The following is a 20,915-nucleotide window of genomic DNA, read 5'->3' as shown; positions in this document are numbered from 1 at the left end:
GGGGCGGCGACTGTCGGAGGACTCAGAGAAAGGAATTTTACAGGTAAGATTTTACAAAAATTCCGTTTTCTCTTACGTCCTCCGACAGTCGCCGCCTCTTCATATTCGTCACATATGGGGACGTCCCAAAGCAGTGCAAACATGAGGGGTGGGAAACGCATCCGCGCCGAAAAGGCAACGCAGTCTCCGCATCAAAGAAAGGAACCTTACCAAAGGAAGGAAACCAGCTGGGCAACAGTAAAAAAAACAAGTGCTCAACAGGAGCAACAACCCAGGAAAAGACAAAAAACCAGGGGATACAAAAAACTATCCCAACAGCCAGGAGTCCCCAACAAGGGACCCTATGGAACAGCCGCACTAAGAACCTTGCGGCCAAAGGAAGCATCCGCCGATGCCTGAACATCTTCTTTGTAGAATTTTGTGAAAGTGTGCACGGTCGACCAGGTCGCCGCCTTACACACCTGGGCTACAGAAGCCCCATGACGACAGGCCCAAGACGTACTCAAAGATCTAGTAGAGTGCGCCTTCACAGGGACAGGAGGAGCCTTACCCTGCAAAGCATAGGCCTGTTCAATGGTCTGCCTGATCCATTTGGCGATGGTAGAGGCCGAAGCCGCCATGCCCTTCCGAGGACCCTCTGGAAGAACAAACAAGGAGTCAGTCTTACGAAAAGACTCAGTCGATTTAAGGTAAACCCTTATCGCCCGAACAACATCCAGAGAATGCAATCTCACCTCCTTTGGATGTTTAGGCTTCGCGCACAGCGAAGGCAAGACAATATCCTCATTAAGATGGAATTCCGAAACTCGTTTCGGAAGAAAAGAAGGATTAGGTCGCAAGACCACCTTATCCAAATGAATAACCAGGTACGGAGACTTGCAGGACAAAGCTGCCAGCTCCGACACTCTGCGAGCCGAAGTGATCGCCACCAAAAAGGCGACCTTTTTGGACAACATAGACAACGAGATCTCCCTGATCTGTTCAAAAGGAGCACGTTGTAACACAGATAGAACGAGATTCAAGTCCCAAGGGGGCAAAGGATCCCTCCTAGGAGGAACCAGATGCCTCACACCCTGAATAAAAGTGCCAACCAAGGAGTTGGAAGCCACGGGACGTTGAAACAGAACGGCCAGCGCAGACACCTGACCCTTCATCGTAGCCAGCGCCAAACGCTGATCAACACCCGTCTGAAGAAAAGACAGCACACGGGAAACCGAGTACGTGCGGGGTGAAAACCCCCTGGACTCACACCAGGCAAAATAGGCCTTCCAAGTACGGTAATAAACCTTCCCTGAGGAAGACTTCCTAGCGTTGATCAAAGTATGAACGACCTCTGGAGAGAGACCCTTCTCCTTCAGGACCTCTGTCTCAACAGCCAGGCCGTCAAAGCCAGCGACTGTAAAGCAGGATGGTAAATCGGTCCCTGAGACAGTAGATCGTCTCGAAGAGGTAGACGCCAAGGGGCGTCGACCGCCAGATTCACGAGGTCTGCGTACCAGGACCGGCGAGGCCAGTCCGGTGCCACAAGAATCACCGTGCTGCGTTCCGAGAGTAACCTGCGAAGGAACCTGGACAGCAACTGAAGCGGTGGGAACGCGTACATCAGCCTGTACTGATGCCACGGGGCCACTAACGCGTCTGACGCGTCTGCCCGAGGGTCGCGCGTCCTTGCCACGAACCTTCTCACCTTGTTGTTGAGACGAGACGCGAACAGGTCCACATCTGGAAGACCCCACTTCGCGCACAACATCTGGAAGACAGCCGGGTGAAGAGACCATTCCCCCTGATCCAGGGTCTGGCGACTCAGATAGTCCGCCTGCCAGTTCTCCACCCCCGGAATGTGAACTGCCGTTATCGCCGGGACATGAGTCTCGGCCCAAGACAGAATGTCGGCCACTTCTCGAGCCGCCCGGGCACTCCTGGTGCCCCCTTGGTGGTTGATGTAGGCCACCGCCGTGGCATTGTCCGTCTGCACCCGAACCGGGCAGCCCTGCAGCCGGTCCGTCCAGCGATGAAGACAGAGATTTATCGCACGTAATTCCAGAATGTTGATCGGAAGGGAAGACTCTCCCTCCGACCAAGTTCCCTGGGCAGACAGAACGCCCAGAACACCACCCCAGCCCGACAGGCTGGCATCCGTGGTGATCACCGTCCACGAGATAGGACGAAACGACTTGCCCCCGGACACCATCGGGGACTGGAGCCACCACAGAAGGTTTCTTCTGGTGCGATGACTCAACGAGATCTGAAGATCCAGAGATTGAGGTCGCCCATCCCACTTGGACAGGATCTCCGCTTGGAGACCCCGCGTGTGGAACTGGGCGAAGGGAATCGCCTCGAAGGCCGAGACCATCAATCCCAGACATCTCATGCACGTCCTTAAAGACGAGTGCGGAACGTCCCTGAGGGACCTGACTTCCTCCTGAAGAGTTCTGAGTTTGTCTTCCGGCAGGAAGACCTTCGCTTGTACCGAGTCCAGAATCATTCCCAGGTAGGGAAGACGAACCGACGGACTCAGCGTCGACTTTGGAAAATTTATCGTCCAACCAAACTCCTGTAGAGTTTGCATCGTGACAGACAGGTCCTCCTCCAGACCCTGGCTGGTCGCAGACCGAACCAGGATGTCGTCTAGATACCCCAGGACAGAAATGCCCTGGGCCCTCAACAATGCAAGAACCGGTGCAAGCACCTTGGTGAAGACCCGCGGAGCCGAGGCGAGACCAAAAGGTAACGCCACGAACTGGTAGTGATCCTCCGCAATGGCGAATCGAAGGTACCTCTGGTGACCTTCGAAAATGGGGATGTGAAGGTACGCATCCTTCAAATCGATGGAGGCCATGAATTCCCCCGGAACCAGGGCAGCCACCACCGACCGCAGGGATTCCATGCGGAACTTGCGAACCCGCACAGAGCGGTTCAGAGCCTTCAAGTCCAGAATTGGACGAACCTTGCCCTCCTTCCTGGGCACGGTGAACAGATTGGAATAAAACCCCCGAAATCTGTCCCGATGAGGCACCGGAACCACCACTCCCTGAGCCCTCAGGTCCCGCACCGCCAGGTGCAGGTCCCGCAAACGCTCTGGAGACAGTTGAAGATTTGAGGGAAAAAATCTGCTCTCCGGCCGAGAGAGAAACTCGATCTTGTAACCAGATCGAACGATTTCCTGAACCCATCTGTCCCGCACACGGGCCAACCAGGGCTGAAGAAAACCGAGCAAGCGTCCCCCCACCCCAAAACTGGGTGAGGGCGCCCCTTCAGGCCGCACTGTTATGGGCTGCAGATCCGGATTGGCCGGACTTCTGTTTACCAGACCAGGGCTTCTTCTGAGAGCCTTGACCTTTGAACGGCTTGCCCTTGTAGTGCGGCCGAAAGGCACGAAAGGACCCCTGAGGGGGCCGAAAATTAGCATGCTTCTTCCCAGAAGCCCCCTTAGCTTTGGGGAAATGGGGCAAGAGAGTGCTCTTACCCCCGGTGATCCCCTTAATCAACACATCCAGGGACTCCCCAAAAAGGCGAGACCCATCATAAGGTAGATTGGCTAAGGTCTTACGTGAAGACTGGTCCACCGACCAACATTTTAACCAAATCAGGCGGCGAGACAACACCGCCACACTGTGCACACGTGCAGCCAACGGAACCAGGTCCAGGTCCGCATCACACAGATACATGACACCCTGGTGGATTTGATCCACCATATCCAGGGTCGCCGGTGAGGCCGAATCGGCCACTAGGACGTGCCTAAGCATCTGCGTCCAACTTGCGATCGCCTGGGCCGCCATGAGAGAAGCAAACAGAGCCTTAAGCATAGAACCCGTAACAGAATAAGTATGACGGGTAAGAGACTCCAGTCTCCTATCCGTGGCGTCACGGAACACCGGGGAATCCTCTGCAGGAATCGCAGTGGCTTTGTTTAAAACCGCAATTGTGTGATCCACTGGGGGTGGCACACACCACCTTTCATCAGTGGAAGGTGAAAAAGGATAACGCAGCTTGAATCTACTTGGTACAGCAAAAGGTTTGCGTAGATTGCGCCATTGTTCCTTAACAGCGCGCTGAAAATCATCATTGCAGGGAAAAACCTGCGGCGTCCTGCGTTTTCTCTGCGTCCCATAAGCCGCCAAGGCGGCGGGGGGACACACCTCATCCTGCAAACGCAGCGTTTGCTTTATGGAAGCAATCAACTCATCCATGATTGCAAGCTCTTCAGGCGAGCCAGGGGGAGAATTATCAACCCCCTCAACTTCAGCCTCCACCTCAGACCCTATTAGATCAAGAGAGGAGCGGGACCCCGATAAGGAGGCCCCTGCCATAACAGCCCTATCACCCTCACCCTCAGAATCAGAGGAAAGAGCAACTCTGGGCCTTTTAGTGGATTGAGCAGCCACCAGCATCTGCACCTGAGCAGCAAGGCCAGCCACAATAGTGGCCAAATCCCCCCCTGGGGGGGAGACAGCGGTCCCCTGGCTTTCCACCAAGGCTGAAGGAAATTTTCCCTCCTGAGAGTCCATTGCCCCTGTAATGCCAGACAACAAAGGGTTAACTGCCCCTTTTAAGCAAGCGCGGCAAGCGCAGCCCACCGCACCACACTCAGCACAATAAGACCCCCACAGGGAATATGCAAACTGAACACAGGCAATGGATAGCAAGAACAGAAGGGTAAAACCTGAGGAGACCCTCGCCGCTGCTGCTGCCTCGATCGGTGTTCCAGGAAAGAGGAAGTGATGCTGCCAGGGCGCTCTATGTAAGCCTATGGAGGCTACAAGAAAATGGCCGCCATGCATGTAAAACATGTGGCCGGAGCGGGAGTAGGCAAAATGGCGCCGTTTGGCGCCGAAACCGCCGCTCCACAGTGCAGTAAAAAACACACATTACATTCCAGTATCAGAATACATGTCAGAACGCCGCAGCGATCGCTGTACAGTGCCCAAACATGCCAAAAAACATGCCCCACAGCACACAGCTTCACACACTGATCAGCCTGACACAGACAGTGTCACACATCTCCCCCCCCCCCCCCTTGCAGCCCACAGCATGCAGCCGAGAGATAGGGAGACAAGCAGTGTGATTAAAGGCAGGTTACACAGTCCCAGACTGACACCCCCCCAGACAGACAGGTCCCCACATAAATACACTTACCTCACATGGCGTGGGGAACCCGCACAGGCGAACAAGCTGCTGCACATGAGGCAGGGAGAGTCGCATTCAAGATGCACAAAATGGGGGTTAAGAAACCGCACAGCGTCCAGTGAGGTAGCCACCTCACCAATCATCCCTGCACCGAACAGGGATGGGTCGTTCACTGTGCCAGGAGCGTTACCTGGCTGAACGCTCGAAGGCAGACTGGGAAGCCACTGACCCACGACCTGCGATCAGGGGGATCAGCCCGAGACCCAGTCTGCATGATCCTCTTCGTCCGAAGAACTAACTAATGCTGACCAAAATAACAGCTAAGTAAAGGTAGAGAGAAAACTCAAACAAAATTTTAAAAAGAAGAAAGAGTCTGGGGCAGAAAGCCCCAGCACAGAAAAAGCCAGCCACTCCTGACAAGCTAGACATTAAAACTGAGATATGGTTGCAGGAAGTAGGAGGGTATTGACTGAGGGGACCACCCCTTGAGGGTGGGATATGTTAAAAGCTTTATTGTTAACATATTCTGTTGCCTAGCTACTCCTTCGGAGCAAAGTCTAATACCCTATATGTGACGAATATGAAGAGGCGGCGACTGTCGGAGGACGTAAGAGAAAGATCACCAAGGCCGAAACCTGGCCCTTGATGGTACTCGAGGCCAATTTCTGTTTAACCACGAGGATGAACCCCAAGAGACTCACACCACGCAATGTACGGTCTTCCACGTACGATGGTAGATCTTCCTAGAAGTAGATTTCGTTGCTTTTAACAATGTAGGAATCATCAACTCAAACAAACCTATATCCTTTAGCACCTGCCGTTCAACAACCAAGCCGTCAAAGCCAGCGACTGTAAAGCAGGATGAAAGATTGGTCCTTGGGACAGCAGATCCTCCCTGGGAGGAAGCTTCCAAGGAACTTGGGCGACCAGCCGCACTAGATCGGCGTACCAAGCCCGGCGAGGCCAGTCCTGAACCACTAAGATGACCGCAATCGCTTCTGCCTCGATCCTGTGCAGGAGTCTGGGCAAAAGCTTGAGAGGTGGGAAAGCGTAAATCAGACGATACTGACCCCAAGGGGGCCACCAGCGTGTCTGTGGCGTCTGCCAGTGGATCCCTTCGACTGAGCAACAAACTTCTGCACCTTTCTGTTGAGCCGAGATCCACCATGGGAGTGCCCTACCGGAGACAAAGCTGATGAAACACCTACAGATGAAGGGACCACTCCCCTTGGTCCAACGCCTGCTGACTGAGGTAATCCACCTGCCAATTATCCACAATGGGAATGAGTACAGCGAAGAGGGCTGAAACGAACTGTTCTGCCCACCTTAAAATGCTTCTTGTGCCTCCTTGGTGATTAACATACGCCACGGCCGTGTCATTGTCCGACTGAATGCGCACTGGGCACCCCTGAAGATGATCCATTCAATGAGCCAGACACAGTCTGATCGCCCAGAGTTCCAAGACATTGATCGGTAGTCTGGACTCTGCCAGTGTCCAGATCCCCTGAGCAGAATGCTTGCCGAGGACGCCTCCCCAGCCGGACAGGCTGGCATCCATGGTGATCATTGTCCAATGCAAGGGGAGGAAGGATTTTCCCAGCAGAAGCGCCGGAGAGCGAAGCCACCATATCAGGGACTCCTTCATTCCCCGACTCAGCCGGATCTGATTGTCCAGAGACTGCAGAGTCTTGTCCCACTTGATAAGAATCTCCCTTTGCAGGGACCTCCTTTGGAACTGTGCAAACGGAACTGCCTCGAAGGTAGATACCATCAGGCCCAGCACCCGCATGCAAATCCGGAGGAATGACCATTTGTTGGACAGCAGGAGGCAAAATTGCAGTCTGCAATTTCTGGAGTTTGTCCAGAGGAAGAAGCACTCTGGCTACGGCCAAATACAGTCAGGCCGAAATAGTCCAGCTTTGTGCACAGAACCAGGGAAGACTTCTGAAAATTCAGAATACAGCCAAACTCTCGCAGACTTCGTATTGTGATCTCCAGGTTCTCCACCAAAGCAGAGGGAGATTCGGCTCGCAGAAAGAGTTCGTCCATGTAACCCAATACCGCGATTCCCCCGATGGCGTAGCAAGGCTAGGACCGGAGCTAACACTTTTGTGAAGACCTGAGGAGCAGAGGAGAGACCAAAGGGTAACGCCACAAACTGATAATGCTCCTCTCCCACAGCAAAGCGAAGAAAACGCTGGTGACTGCCACATTTAGGAATGGGACGATAGGCATCCTTTATCTATAGAGGCAAAGAAAACCCCCTGAAACAGGGATGCCACTACTGTTCGAATGGACTGCATTCTGAACTTCTGTACCCGCACAAAGCTGTTTAGTGCCTAGAGGTCCAGGATTGGACACGCTTCGCCTTCCTTCCTGGGGACTGTGAACAAGTTTGAGTAAAAACCCAGAAAGCATTCTGAAATCGGAACCGGGACAATCACCCCTTGAAGGAACAGGTCTTGTACCGCCCCAAACAGACCCTGTAACCGGTCTGGGGACAGGCGCAGATTGAAAGGAAAAAACCTTGAGAAACTTAATCTTGTATCCGGACCGAATGACTTTGTGGACCCACTTGTCTTGCACCAGGGAAATCCACGGGTCCAGAAACCAGCAAAGACATCCCCCCCACCCCCGATATGGTTGAGGGCGCACCCTCATGCAGAAGGAGCATTGTCGGTAGATCTGGAGAAGCCCGCTCTTGGCTTGCCAGACCAGGTTCCTTTGGATCGGCCAAAGGAGGCTCTGAAAGGCTTTGAGCCCTTGTCAGTCAACCCTGAGGGTCGAACAAACGTCTTATGAGCCAAGAAGGAAAGTACACGTCTAATATGAGGTTACTTGTCCTTAGTAGCCTGCGGAAAAAAAGGTACTCTTTCCCCCAGTGAGACCTCTAATGATGTCATCCAGAGTAGCTCCAAACAGGTGAAAGAGAAGATCAGTCAAGGCCTTTTTAAAAGTCTAGTCCGCAGACCAGCATTTGAGCCAAAAGACATGCCGAAGGACCACCGCCAAAACAGAGAGGTGAACCATCAGGGGAGCCACATCCAAAATGGTATAACAGATAAACTGCAGCCCCTGGACCAGCTGCTCCACCAGCTCAGCAAGGCAGGGAGGAGCAGTTCTCCACGGCGTAGGAGCTTAGCCCACTCGGTCAGAGTTTGCAACACCAGGGCAATGGTAAATACCAGCCTCATTGCCGAACCAGCCAGAGTGTACATAGTGCGGGCAACAGCCTCCGCCTTCTGGTCAGCCGGGTCCTTAAAGGCCAGAAACTCTTCAACCAGAATCATGGTTGCCTTGTTAATCTGAAAACCAGAGGGTCCACCACCGTTAGCGCAGTCCATTTCTTAAGAAGGGACTCCTCATAGGGGTAACGCCTAGTAAAGCGCTTAGGAACCCCACGGGGACACTTTGGTCGTCCCCACTCTTTTGCAACAATTCTGTCGAAATAGGTGCGGAAAGGAAACACCTTTGCCGCTTTGGATGGTTTTCAAGTGCCAAAGGGTACCTGCTCCTCCGTCGCAGCTTCAGCTGCGTCCTCCATCTTCAGGGTCTCACGCATAGATACAACCAGTGCATCCACCAGTGCCTTTTCGTGCGCGGTCGCAGACATGGAGGAATCATCCTCAATATCAGAGGTTTCCAGGTGCGTGGTCGCAGATCCAGAAGGGTGACCCACATCCGCGGCGGCCTAATCAGATTCAGGATCAGATGAGACAGATGAGGTAGGGCATGGTGCTTTTGCTAGTCTGTTGCCCGCAAGCCGCCTCCGCCCTGGACACAAGGGACTCCAAGACCGCCGTTAGTGAATGGATGGATGGTTGGGACCCGGAGGGCCCCGTTATCTCAGAGTGGACATAAGGTGAGGAGACGTGCTCCAAAGACTCGAGTCACCAGGGGGATCACACAAAAAAGTGTAACACACTGCTAAGGGACAACCCCCACCGCACTGGCAGCACCACTCAGTAGCTAAGCACAAAGCGATCCTCAGGAGGGAGAGGACCCCACCAGACTCCCCACTTGCCGACACAGACACCTGCAACCACCAGGAGAATCTGCACTACATGTGCGGCGATCAGGAAGCTAAATTATCCAGGTGTCAGCACAAGGGAATAAGGAGGGGCTCCCACCGCTGAAATCGCCGCCCATAGGGCTCCATTGTCATGGCCGCCGCTATTTGCAATGGCAAACCACAAGAAAATGGCCGCCAGACTACACAAACATGGCCGCTGGCATTCCGTATGGGAATAACCAGGCGACAACAAAATGGTGGCCCCGCGCGGCACCACAAGGCATACGGGGACCCAAAACTGGGAGAGGAGCTGTGTCTGTCAGTGAACAAAAGAGAAATTTAATTTAACTTAATTTTTCATTGCAGGGAATTCCACTGACAGCTGATGACTCATCAGTTGATAAGGACGTGGCGGCCCCCCCGCTCTTTGACAACCAGCTATTTACAGCCTGTGTACATTTTTCCATTCATTTCAATGCAGAGCGTTTTTTAAACATGCATCAAAATGCAGCATGCAGGACTTTTAAAATGCACCGCACCCACAGCGCATTGGTGTGAAGAGTTCCATAGGATTAAAAGGGATACATTTTTAAAGCATTTGCTCTGCTTTTTAAGCACCAAAGGCACATCAAAAGCCTCATACACACAGGCTAAATATCAGTCGAAATCAGACGATACAGTAGATACCGGCAGGAATTTGGCCCGTGTGTACAGGTTCTCGTTTAATAGAGGGGGGCAGTCCTGTTAGAACACAACAGCACAGCAGGGAAATTGCTGTACTAACATCGCATAGTTAGTACACAGACCTCCTTGGGAGCTGCTCTGTTTTTTTTTTTTTCATTTACCATTTGTACCAGGCTTTAAACTGATCAGTGTCAAAAGGGCCCTAAAGCTGCTACTGGGATAGCAAACATTTGAGAGAAAGCAGCACAGATAGACAACTGATGGATGCAAATACGTTTATCACAAGACCCAATTTTATAATTTAGTTTATTGCAAGAAAATGGCTACATCTTCTTTAACAAATCAATGCAGCGTCTTAATAAAATATTTAGCATCTGTCAAGTACAAGTGGTAGGAGTTCATGTAGGAAGAAACATAACATGAACATACAATAAGTGATTAAGGTTTGTTTCTCCAAAAGCCAATGCAGCAACAATTAAGGTTTAGAATATCATCACAAGCTGAAAAGAACCAGTCACTTCTGAAAAGACTCCTTACATGGTGAAATTATTCTATATTTTAGAAACCCAACCAATGGCAGGCATACTAGTGAAGATTAACTTCAGCCAGGAAAGCTGGAACATTAGAACCGTTGTGGTCTTTCTCCAGCTGACAATGTTACAAGTGGCATCATGCTTAATTAATACGAATATGTGACATGTTTAGTCTGCCTGCCCTTCACTTATACAATTTCTTCTCATGCCACTGAAACTCATTACTACCTTGCAAAAAGGAGGATGACATTTGATAAATACACCTTTATTGAGATAGCTTGATTGTGTTGTAAAGACACGGCTTGGTTTTTCAGTAAACCTGTGTAGATTAGCCCTAATGGGGAGCTATAAAACATGCACTTTGCAAAGCTTTACAGTCTTCTACTATAATGTTATGACTTTTTTTTTTTCACTTGAAAGAGCTTTAAATACCTTTACCAATATTCTGAGTTTTTTAGGTGACTGGTACTGGCAACAGAAAGGGTACACATAAGTTGGTTATCCATAAATTAAAGTCAGTGTATCATACACAGTTATGGGTTAGATGGTGTAGGATTAATAATGACATAATTTATTCTCCAAGTAAAAAATGAAAATTGTTAAATACATCATTGAATGTGGAGCTACAGTATGTTATAGTTATTGTCCATTATTATCTTGTTGACTAATTTCTTCCTTTTCAGAATTTTTGGAACCATACTTCATCTGTAGTGAGCGTCCAAGATAGCGCCAGTATTCTTTTCTAATAGTATCTTTTTTTGTTGCAAGAAGTTCACAAAGCTGAAAAAGAGACAAAAGCAATTTAGTGGTTGTAATGCATTCTCTGCATTAAGGTAAAATAAACCTTTGCATGTCAGCTCCCCCCAGCAATACTGAAGCGCTGCTCTTCTCTCCCCTCTTCTCTCAGGGGGTTCAGCAGCCATTAGATCCACTTTTAATCAAATCTTGTGTGAAGAGAGAGGGGGGGAGGAGCTGAGGCCCACTGTGGGGGAGAACTACTAAAACTGGTGCCGCTGTGCATATTAACCAATCCGTTTTCTAACTTCAGCATGTTCAATAAGGCTTTGACAATACAACCTAGAAGCCGATTGGCTACTATGCACCGCTGGTGCACCAGTTTTAGTAACTCCCTCCGTGTGTCAATATATGCACACAGTGTGGCTCAGGATCAAGCCTGTATGAGTGATCCTCTTGCTATGGGTGGGGGGGGGGGGGGCGCACTGCACTCAGATGAGAGGGAGTGCCAGCGGGGACCCCAGAAGGGGAGGATCAGAGCTGATCTGTGCAAAACCATTGCACAGAGCAGGTAAGTATGGCATGTTTATATTAAAAGTGCATTCCCTCAATCAGATGAATGAATAAATCAAAAACAAAACCGGATAGGATCCATTGACTCCAGACAAAAAACTACTGGCATTTTTAAAAGTTTCTGGCCCACTAAGTTGGAGTGTCTGTAACCATAACAGCCAAATTGTTTGGCATTTTAAGAGCAACAGTCACTATGGTAATGACTTCATACACAAAGCATGGCAAGACTTAAAGGATAAGTCCAGTCAAAAACTAAACCTACCTGTAAAACAAAAAAAATCGCTGTACTTACCTTTTCTGCACCCGGTCCAGTCTCCAGCGACAGAAGCTGTGTGCAGGAGAGGACCGACAACGGCTGTGAAATGAATGGGAAGTGACATCACCCAAAGACTTACTATGGGGCTTCCGTTGTCACGTGCCTCTTCTGCACCTGCCTCCACACTGAAGCCGCTGCTGACAGATCAGCGTGGGACCGGACCAGATCAGATCAGGTATAGAAAAGGTAAGTACAGTGATTTTTGCTTTAGAGGGTTAGATAGAATAGTCTTAGAATGTGGCAAAAAGAAGGTTTAGCGTTCGTTTTTGACTGGACTTATCCTTTATTAAATGTAACCATTGGTTCCTTTGTTTAATGTAGGAATTCCAGCTCTTCCATGGATGATAGGTTTGTGAAGTTTTCTGAAAACTGATTTTATAAAAACAGGGCCTTGATGGATACTGAGTTCTACTTTCCCTTTTTTGCCGTACTATTAGTTTGGTGCCATTTGGCAACATCTCTTATTAGTGTTCAATGGTTCCATTCCATTCCAGTTTCGTTTTTGGCCACTATTTTTCTTTGCTAGGGAAATTGTGCCATGATTTTCTAACGCAGTCATAACTGTGGAGACTGTTGCTCTTGAAACACCAAACAATTTGGCTGTTGTTGCAGACAATAACTTACTGACCACTCATACTAACCAGTGCTAAACACAATGGGGGAATTTACTAATATTAGAGTAGAGAGAATTTGGAGCACTTTAAGCTGTACATAGTAACCAGCTTTTAACTGTAGCTTGTTCAGTTAAGGTTTTAAAATTAAAGCTAGAACCTGATTGGTTATCATGTACAACTGCTCCAGATTATGTTTGCCTCAGTCTTAGTAAATTCCCCTCAACGTATAATACACTGGCATACAACCAAAAGAGCATAGACAAAGAACAGATAACCAAAGTGTATTTACAACTTTAGCTTTATTTCAGTGTAGCCTACACAAATAAATTTAAAGCAGAACTTTGCCCAAAAGGGAACGTTTCACTCTCTTTCTCCTTCTTTCCCCCTCCTTTACATTTTGCATACTTTTTTTTTTTTTGATTTTGACAAGTACCTCCTCCCACTTCTGGTCAGATGGCCACAGTGATCTGAGGGAAAGTTTGCCCCCCCCCCCCTCTCCTTCCCCCACAGCCTTCTGGGACACTTTACAGATCCCAGGTGACTGGGGGACCTATCAGAAAGCACAGGACAGATGGAAGCCAGCTGTGAAGTCCCAAAGCCCATTTCCCTTAGTGAAGATGCTGGCCCCTGCACCCAAAGCCAATTGAAGGACACCGCTAGATACAGAGGCATGTAAATGTCCTTATATTAAAAGTATTTGTAGCTGCTGACTTTTCTTTTTTTTTTTTTTTGGGGGGGGGGGGCTGGAGCTCCTCTTTAAGCTCCATAATAATTCTATAATTCACACCTGCACATAAATAAAGTTCCAACAGGGAGATTCCAGCCCCCCTCTCCAATAATGGTCACTGCAGGCATACAGACCCAGGGTCCCAAGCACAGGAATCTCACCAATAGATTTCCAGAGGAACATCCAACACCTACAATAAGCTAAAATACACATTTTCTACTGAAAATATTTTACTTTTGCAAGCTTACACCACACCTCAAAATATAGCCATATTAAAAGGTATTCACAAAATGTTTACTTTCCTACTACTACCCATGGCCAACCAGGTACAGTACTTTACTTAATGCTACATAGAAAGGTTTTGTTCAGTTGCAGTGTCTTCATTTACAAGCAATAGGAGGGATACATGATTACATGACATTGCTGGGGGGGATGAGCTGATCACATAAGCAGAAAATTACATTGTTGGGGGATTGCCAAATCATACCAACTGATCTTCAGAGTTCTATTCTAGTCAGAAAACAGGTTCTTCTTCATTATGACAGTTTTAGGCAGCTAGAGTGACAGCATGTGCTAACATAATCAGGCTCTATGTACTCTAAATGTACCTCATTACAATACAATAACCAACCTCTAGCGCTTTCTTCATTGTATCCTCAGGATCTTTACACTTCTTTTCCAACATGTCATCGAACAAGTCCACTAAAAAGGCAATGAGATATGGGGAGCTGTGTGTTTGCTGTATACTCTGGATTTGCTCAAGAAGGTTTGGGTAGTCAGACATGCCACGGTCTTGTAATATCCTAGTGGGAAAACAACAAAAAACATAAAACAGATATTTGTCTCAAAAGATTTTAGAATTGGTAAACAAATTGAATACGCACAGACTTTGGCCAACCATACACAGTTCGAATCTTGGCCAGATTCAAACTGTTAATGGGCAGGCTGAATGTAGTAAGTTGATTGATCGATCAACTTGGGTACAACTAGCCTCCTGGATGCGCTTCCGATTATCGCAAGTGGCTGCTATGCCCGCTAGCGATAATCACGGTCTTCTCCCGGCAGCGATGCTTGCCCCGCATGCCTCCGCCGGGAGAAGATAATGGACGATTTCCCTTTCAGAACCGTCTGTGCTGATAGGGGAATTGTGCGAATTTCTTTCCTGCAACCTGTGGCTGCAGGAAAGAAATACACAGTGTATGGCCGACCTAACTTCATAACTTAGTGACTGCCCATTGCAACAAATCAGATTTTACCCTTAACTTAACAATTTAGAATAGTCGGATCCGTGAAGAGCAACTAATAACTATTTCGGAGAAAAACCTCTTTTCATTTTATCCTTACACTGAAGTTAGTTATTTTTTTTTCCCTCCTATTTCTCCTGGGGAGGGGGGGGGGGGGGGGACGACGACGACTGCTCAGGTGAATAATCTTTTCCATCCAACCTGCCAACAATTATCCCCATCCAATTATTATAGGGCTAGTTCACACTATGTGCAGTAACAAAAGGTTTTACAGCAATGTAAGGGACACACAAGAAAAACATTGTTTCCTATGTGTCCCATTCACAATGCAACGCAGCATATGACTGCACTTAAATGCAGACATGCATGTTTTATCGCAGTGCACTGTGCCAAACTGCATAGCAATGTATGGCAAAGCAGCGTATTCTACTGCCATATATTGTCATGAATGAAGTTAATGTTTTGTACACTTCACATAGCTTGTATGAAAAAAAAAAAAAAAAAAGAAACAGTGTGATGTACTGAGTCGCGCACCTCGCTGCCCCTACTGCAGCCGTGAACAAAGAGCTGCCAAATGAGTGAATGGCTCTAGCAGGTTGTAGTGTGAAATGACCCATAATGTTGGGTAGAGAACTTCTCTCTGAACAAAATTTTTATATTGCAAGTGCATTAGGATTTTTTGTAGGTTAGATTTATGAAATGAAAGCAGTTGTAACTTTTTTCTTCTTTTTAAATAAAAAACATGGTATACTTACCTGCTCTGTACAATGGTATTGCACAACATGGCCTCCCCCACCAGTGAGTGAGGACTCGGGTATTTTTTTTTGGGGGGGGGTCCATACAAATACTGGGACATTTTTTACCTTAATATGTGGGGAAAATGTCTTGCTTTTACAACTGCTGTAAACCGTTTTTTTTTTTTTTTGTCACTGCACAAAGCAGAAAAAGCAGATCAAAAAACTCAGCTGATATATAGGTAGTTTTATATTTAATAAAGTAAATAACCGCGCTAAAACACAAAAAATTCAATCTGTGAGGAGTTGAATAAAACAAAGCTGCAGCTGCAGTGGGACACACCAAAAATAATATATAAACAAGTAAAGCTGCGCTAAGTGATAAATGTGATAAACACATATAAAAAGAGGATATCCCTAAAGATATCCAAATAAAAATAAATGTAAATGTAAATGATGATACAATGTGATATCAAATAATTATGTGCTCTTGCAATTAAATAAAGTGACATCCAATAGTAACAAAAACATGAATCACAGTGTCCAATGAATTGAGAAAATAAAGTCCAAAGATGAGTGTAACAGTGCTCAAAAGCAAGCCTCCACCGTTCAGTAATGCTATCACCGTGCTGAAGTGAATCACGCTATTGCGCTTACCAGAACGCCATAAATTTAGGCATATAGAACTCAGAGGGTGAATCAACCAGCTCAACCAGGACCTAGACAACTCCACTTAGGCTCCATGTACATGGGACGCTGGAAATGGCCGTTTAGGAGCAGTTGGGCGTTTTTTTCAGAAGCCCCTGAACCCATCTACATTTTATCTTATCTGTCCATGTACACCAGGTCGTTTACAGTCATTTGCAGGCAGTTGCGTTCAGGGACTGTTTTTAGAACGCAATTATTTGCGTTCGAACGTGTGTTTCCCAGCGTTTCAAACGCACAAACGCGTCCGAACGCGTCTGAACGCGTCCGAACGCGTCCAAACGCGATGACCTGCGTTTAGTGTTCGCGTTTTTCCATTTTAAAGAGGAATAATTTTTTTGACCTCTAGGAACGCTTCTAAACGCAAACGCCCGCAAACGCAGCTAAACGCGGGTACAAACGCGACCGAACGGACGTTTCAAACGTCCTAAAAATTCCAGCATTCAAAGGGACTTTTAACAACGTCCCGTGTACATGGAGCCTTAGACTGACAAGGAGGTTCCGCTCAGATCAGCCAGATAATAGACCCCGAAAATCCGGACATTCCACGGTCCAGCAATGATCATAAAGGAAGGATAACCACCATCGTGAAGTACGTATAGGTAAACAATTTATTAAAAAGGTAGAAAACTCACATGTGTATGTTAAAACAGCGCTTAACGGCAGGATTCAAAAGAAAACACACAGCCGCGGCCTCAAATAATCTCCTGAAGATCCTGGTTATAGACACTTGCCTGCTTTAGCCTCAAAGGGTCCTCACCTGAGGTACTTTAGAAACACCATGATCACAGTGGCTATGTGCAAACTATCACTGGAAAAGAATCCTCTCCACTAAGACTATTGTGGTTTTCGGCCCTTCTGCCTTATACTGTTGAGGCAATCTGTACTCCACACTTCATTATAGAGTATATCAGATTTTGTCAAAGCAGTAGAAAAGTATTTGGGAAAACTTGGTCAGGAGTCATCAGTGTCTTTTTATATGTGTTTATCACATTTATCACTTAGCGCAGCTTTACTAGTTTTATATTTAAAAATGAATTGATCTTACCCTCGAAGATAGTTCCATGCACTTTCATTGTGTGGAGCAACCTTGATCATCTCTATAGCATATCTGAAAAAAAAAAAAAAAATGTGACTGGGAAGTTGTAGCATAAGGCATGCTTTACAACAGGATTAACGAAATCAAAAAATAGCTATAATACAAAAAACAAACTAAATGAGTTACAAACATGTATTGACAAGTTAGAGTTTATCTATTAATTTCACATTAAAAAGTTAGTCTATCTGTAACAAATAATTGTTCAAACTATTAATGTCTGCAAACACCTTCAAACTGTTGAGTCTCATGGATCCCCAATACACTGTGTACCCAAGTCTCAGGCTGTGTTCACACTTATGCAAACTGGATGTGGGTGGCCCAGCATCCAATTGGCATGAAAGGAGAGTATGAAAAGCTCTCAATGGAGTCTGTTCACACACCCCTGGGGCGGCTGCAGTCCACATTTAGAAAGGGTCATGTGCATCTTTGGCTCAGAATCAGGTGCGAATTCAGGCAGAAATTCAGACCCGATTCAGTGAACAGGGATGCACTGGACCACTGCTGTGAGTCGCGGCCGCAGCACATGTGAACCCAGCCTCAGTTCTGTGATTTAGAGCTATGTTTCTCCACCCCCCGTATTCAGTAGCTTAGTGGCAGAGCATAAATTGGCCACAATGCTTCTAGCAGGGGTGAGATTTAAGCCTCGTACACACGCAACGAATTTCCGCCGACTGGTCATCCGTCTTTTGTCCAGAGTGGTGTCTGTTGGTTGGAATGTGCTCTAGACTGCACACGAATTTTCCCGTACGACAGAATTCTACTTTAGAAGTGATGTCATGTGCTGGATTGCTTTGTATGTGTTCTTTCATCTCGGAGCATGCCTAGTCTTGCTCATATCGAAATCTGTACTAATGAGACGAAAATCAGACATGTTTTGACGGTCGACAAAAATTATATAGCCTGCACACCGACTTTTCGGCTGAAAAAATCCTGGAGTCGGTTGTCGGAAGCACCATACTAGCAAGCCGAAAATCGGCAGATAGGTCAACGGACGAAATTTCCCGGCCGAATTTCTACTCGTGTGTACGGGGCTTTAGATTCAATTTAGAAACGTCAAGGTCTTTGTAAACCTAGATCACTCAAAACCAACTGGGAGGACCTGTAAGACCTCATTCACACTTGATCTGCTCTGAAAACGCAAAATGCACAACGCGTTTGCACTACCACTATTCCTTAAAGGCACCCCAAATGTGGTGTGATTTTGCTGTATTATAAAACATGCGCTGAAAAAATGCGTGACTCCATGCCTGCAAAGGTTCTGAGGCTTATTTTAGGGCAGCCTATGCAAGTGAATAGGCTGCCTTATATTTGACCAGCAGAAATTGGTGAAAATTGCACGAAAAAAAAAAAAAACAAAGGAAAATACTGCGAGCAGTAATGCGAATTTCCACTACGCAAATACATGCAACCACCTTTTACACCTCGTCCTCCAACAACATTGCTAATTTGGATATTTGCTTCATTTTTTTAATAATGACACATTTTAATAGTTCGACACTTTTCCCTAGACCAGGGATATCCGACCTGTGGCCCATGGGTTGCAGACGACCCAAAAGGACTATGAATGTGGCCCAACGCAAAACTGTAAACCTACTTTAAAAATGTTTATTTTTCTTAATTTTTGGAAACGTGTTTACACTTAGCGAACACATGCGGCCAAAGGAAATATTTTGAGTGTGTCTCTTTACTGGATCTTTAGAAGTTTCATCTATAAATTACCCCACTCTTCACAATCACTCTTTTTTCACATCATCAGTTTTTGACAGCACCTATATTTGTGAGCATGAAGCACACAAATGGCAAACTTAAGAATCAAAATATCTGATGAGCACCCTGAGAATTGATTGAGAATTGCTACTACATCCATGGAACCAGATATTGATGTGTATATCAAAAACCGTGTCAAATATCACACTCGTTTTATGTTGCTCTCTTTTACGTTTTCGTTACGTTTAGATTTTTTTTAAAAAAAAATAACAAAAATGAAGTTTTATTACTCAGATAGGTACATTGTCTATATCCGTGATCGGTAACTTGTGATCTGCCTGACGTTTTCTGCTCATCAGCTCTCTTTATTGATCGTGGATTTCATGTGTGGCTCAATACTATTCCTCTTCTTCCAATGTGGCACAGGAAGGTCAAAAGGTTGGACAACCCTGATGTACAACATAGGTGCATGCCTTTGTCAGCATGGATGCTGTTACTTTATGCCCATTTTAATACTAATAAGAAACCTTTTGGATTGAAAACCGTGTTCAACACTACCATTTTACAAAGGTGATTTAACAAGATTGTGTTCATTTTTAATAAAATGAAAAATAATAATAATGAAAGCAGCTTAAAAAGGTATGAAATGTAGTTGCCTGCACATACCTGCAACAGCCTTCAGCATCCTCTGCTTTGCCAGAATGCAGTGCCATCAGGCAAAGCTTCAGCATGATCCCATAGTGCTGAAACTTGCCCACCAACCTCCATTTTCCAGGCATTCCTTTTGGCTGGTGAAATAGACCATCATAGTGATGAGCCCACAGGAATGCATGGGGAGAGAGCTTAGTGTAAAGTTCTGACACAACCCAAAAGTGTTGGAGCTTTGCCTGTTCAGAACTGCCCAGGTAAGCAGAGGACATTTAGGCCAACTAAAGAAGTGCACACAACAGGCTGATAATGCTACTGCTAACTGAGGCAGTGGCTTAGCTTTGTCAGCCTATAACAGAAGTGCATTTACTGGCAGGATCCCCTGAAAGAAACTTTGCAATAGATTCACAAAAATGATTTGGGTAAATAACTAAAAGCAAAACTTTTGTCTTTTTTAAGTTTTGAACAGAGTGGAGAGGGATTAGAACACCTGTTTTTTTTCTCCTGATGGGGCCACTTGTTCTGGTGACCTGGGGACCCAAATCTATTCCCTTAAAGTGGTTCTAAAAGGGAGGAGGTTTTTATCTTAATGCATTCTACGCATTAGGATAAACAAACTTCTGTGTGCAGAAGCCCCCATCATCTCGGTCCAGCAATGTTGCACAAGAGCCCCGGCTGTCTCCCTCCTAATTGACTGAGACACAGCTGCGGGCGCCATTTGCTAAAGCTGCTGTCAAAGTCAGTTAGCCAATGAGAGAGAGAGAGGGGGCGGGTCTTAACCACGGCTCTGTGTCTGAATGGACACACAGAGTAGCGGCTCGGCTCGAGTGCCCCCATAGCAAGCTGCTGGCTGTGGGGCACATGGCAGGAGGGAGGGGCCAGGATTTCCGGTGAGGGACCCGAGAAGAGGAGGATCTGTGCAAAAACCACTGCACAGAGCAGGTAAGAAGTAGAACATTTGTTGTTATTTTTTAAAGCGGTTGTATACTTAAAAAAATAAATAAATAAAAAAAAACCCTGCAAGACAAAGGCATAATGAGCTAGTATGCATCGCATACTAGCTCATTATGAAATACTTACCTTAGAACGTAGCCCCGACACGGACCCCCGGACACCGCTGTGGGAGCCGACATGATCCCTCGGCGTCTCTTCCGGGTTCGGCGGCTCCGGCGCTGTGATTGGCCGGAGCCACGATGACGTCACTCCCGCGTCATTTTTCAGCACGTTCCCGGCAAGGAACGATGAAGGTCCGCCGGACCTTCAGAGCGCATGCGCCGCTCGCGTGAGCGGCTGCATGCAGTGCAAATATCTCCTAAACCGTGCCGGTTTAGGAGATGTTAATTGTACCTACAGGCAAGCCTTATTATAGGCTTACCTGTAGTTAAAAGTCGCAAAAAGCGGTATACTACCGCTTTAACAAAAAAAAAAAAAAACTATCACTTACATTTGCAGGGCTT

The 20,915-nt window shown here is 47.0% G+C and overlaps 1 protein-coding gene across 1 annotated transcript in view; it reads right to left on the bottom strand.

Moving 5' to 3' along the window:
• Positions 1-10,918: 10,918 nt before the first annotated feature.
• FNTA (farnesyltransferase, CAAX box, subunit alpha) overlaps positions 10,919-20,915 on the bottom strand; it is a 34,916-nt gene continuing 24,919 nt past the window's right edge. Inside the window, exons 7-9 of the mRNA XM_082262047.1 lie at positions 17,053-17,115; positions 13,953-14,124; positions 10,919-11,136 (exon numbers count right to left, since the gene is read on the bottom strand). Coding sequence (XP_082118173.1) covers positions 10,996-11,136; positions 13,953-14,124; positions 17,053-17,115 — 376 coding nt within the window. The 3' untranslated portion in view covers positions 10,919-10,995. The remainder of the gene's footprint in view (positions 11,137-13,952; positions 14,125-17,052; positions 17,116-20,915) is intronic.

This window comes from Pelophylax lessonae (genome assembly GCF_965119305.1).
Source record: "Pelophylax lessonae genome assembly, chromosome: 1".
In the NCBI taxonomy this organism is placed as follows: domain Eukaryota; kingdom Metazoa; phylum Chordata; class Amphibia; order Anura; family Ranidae; genus Pelophylax; species Pelophylax lessonae.
This window is presented reverse-complemented; position numbering and strand designations above follow the sequence as displayed.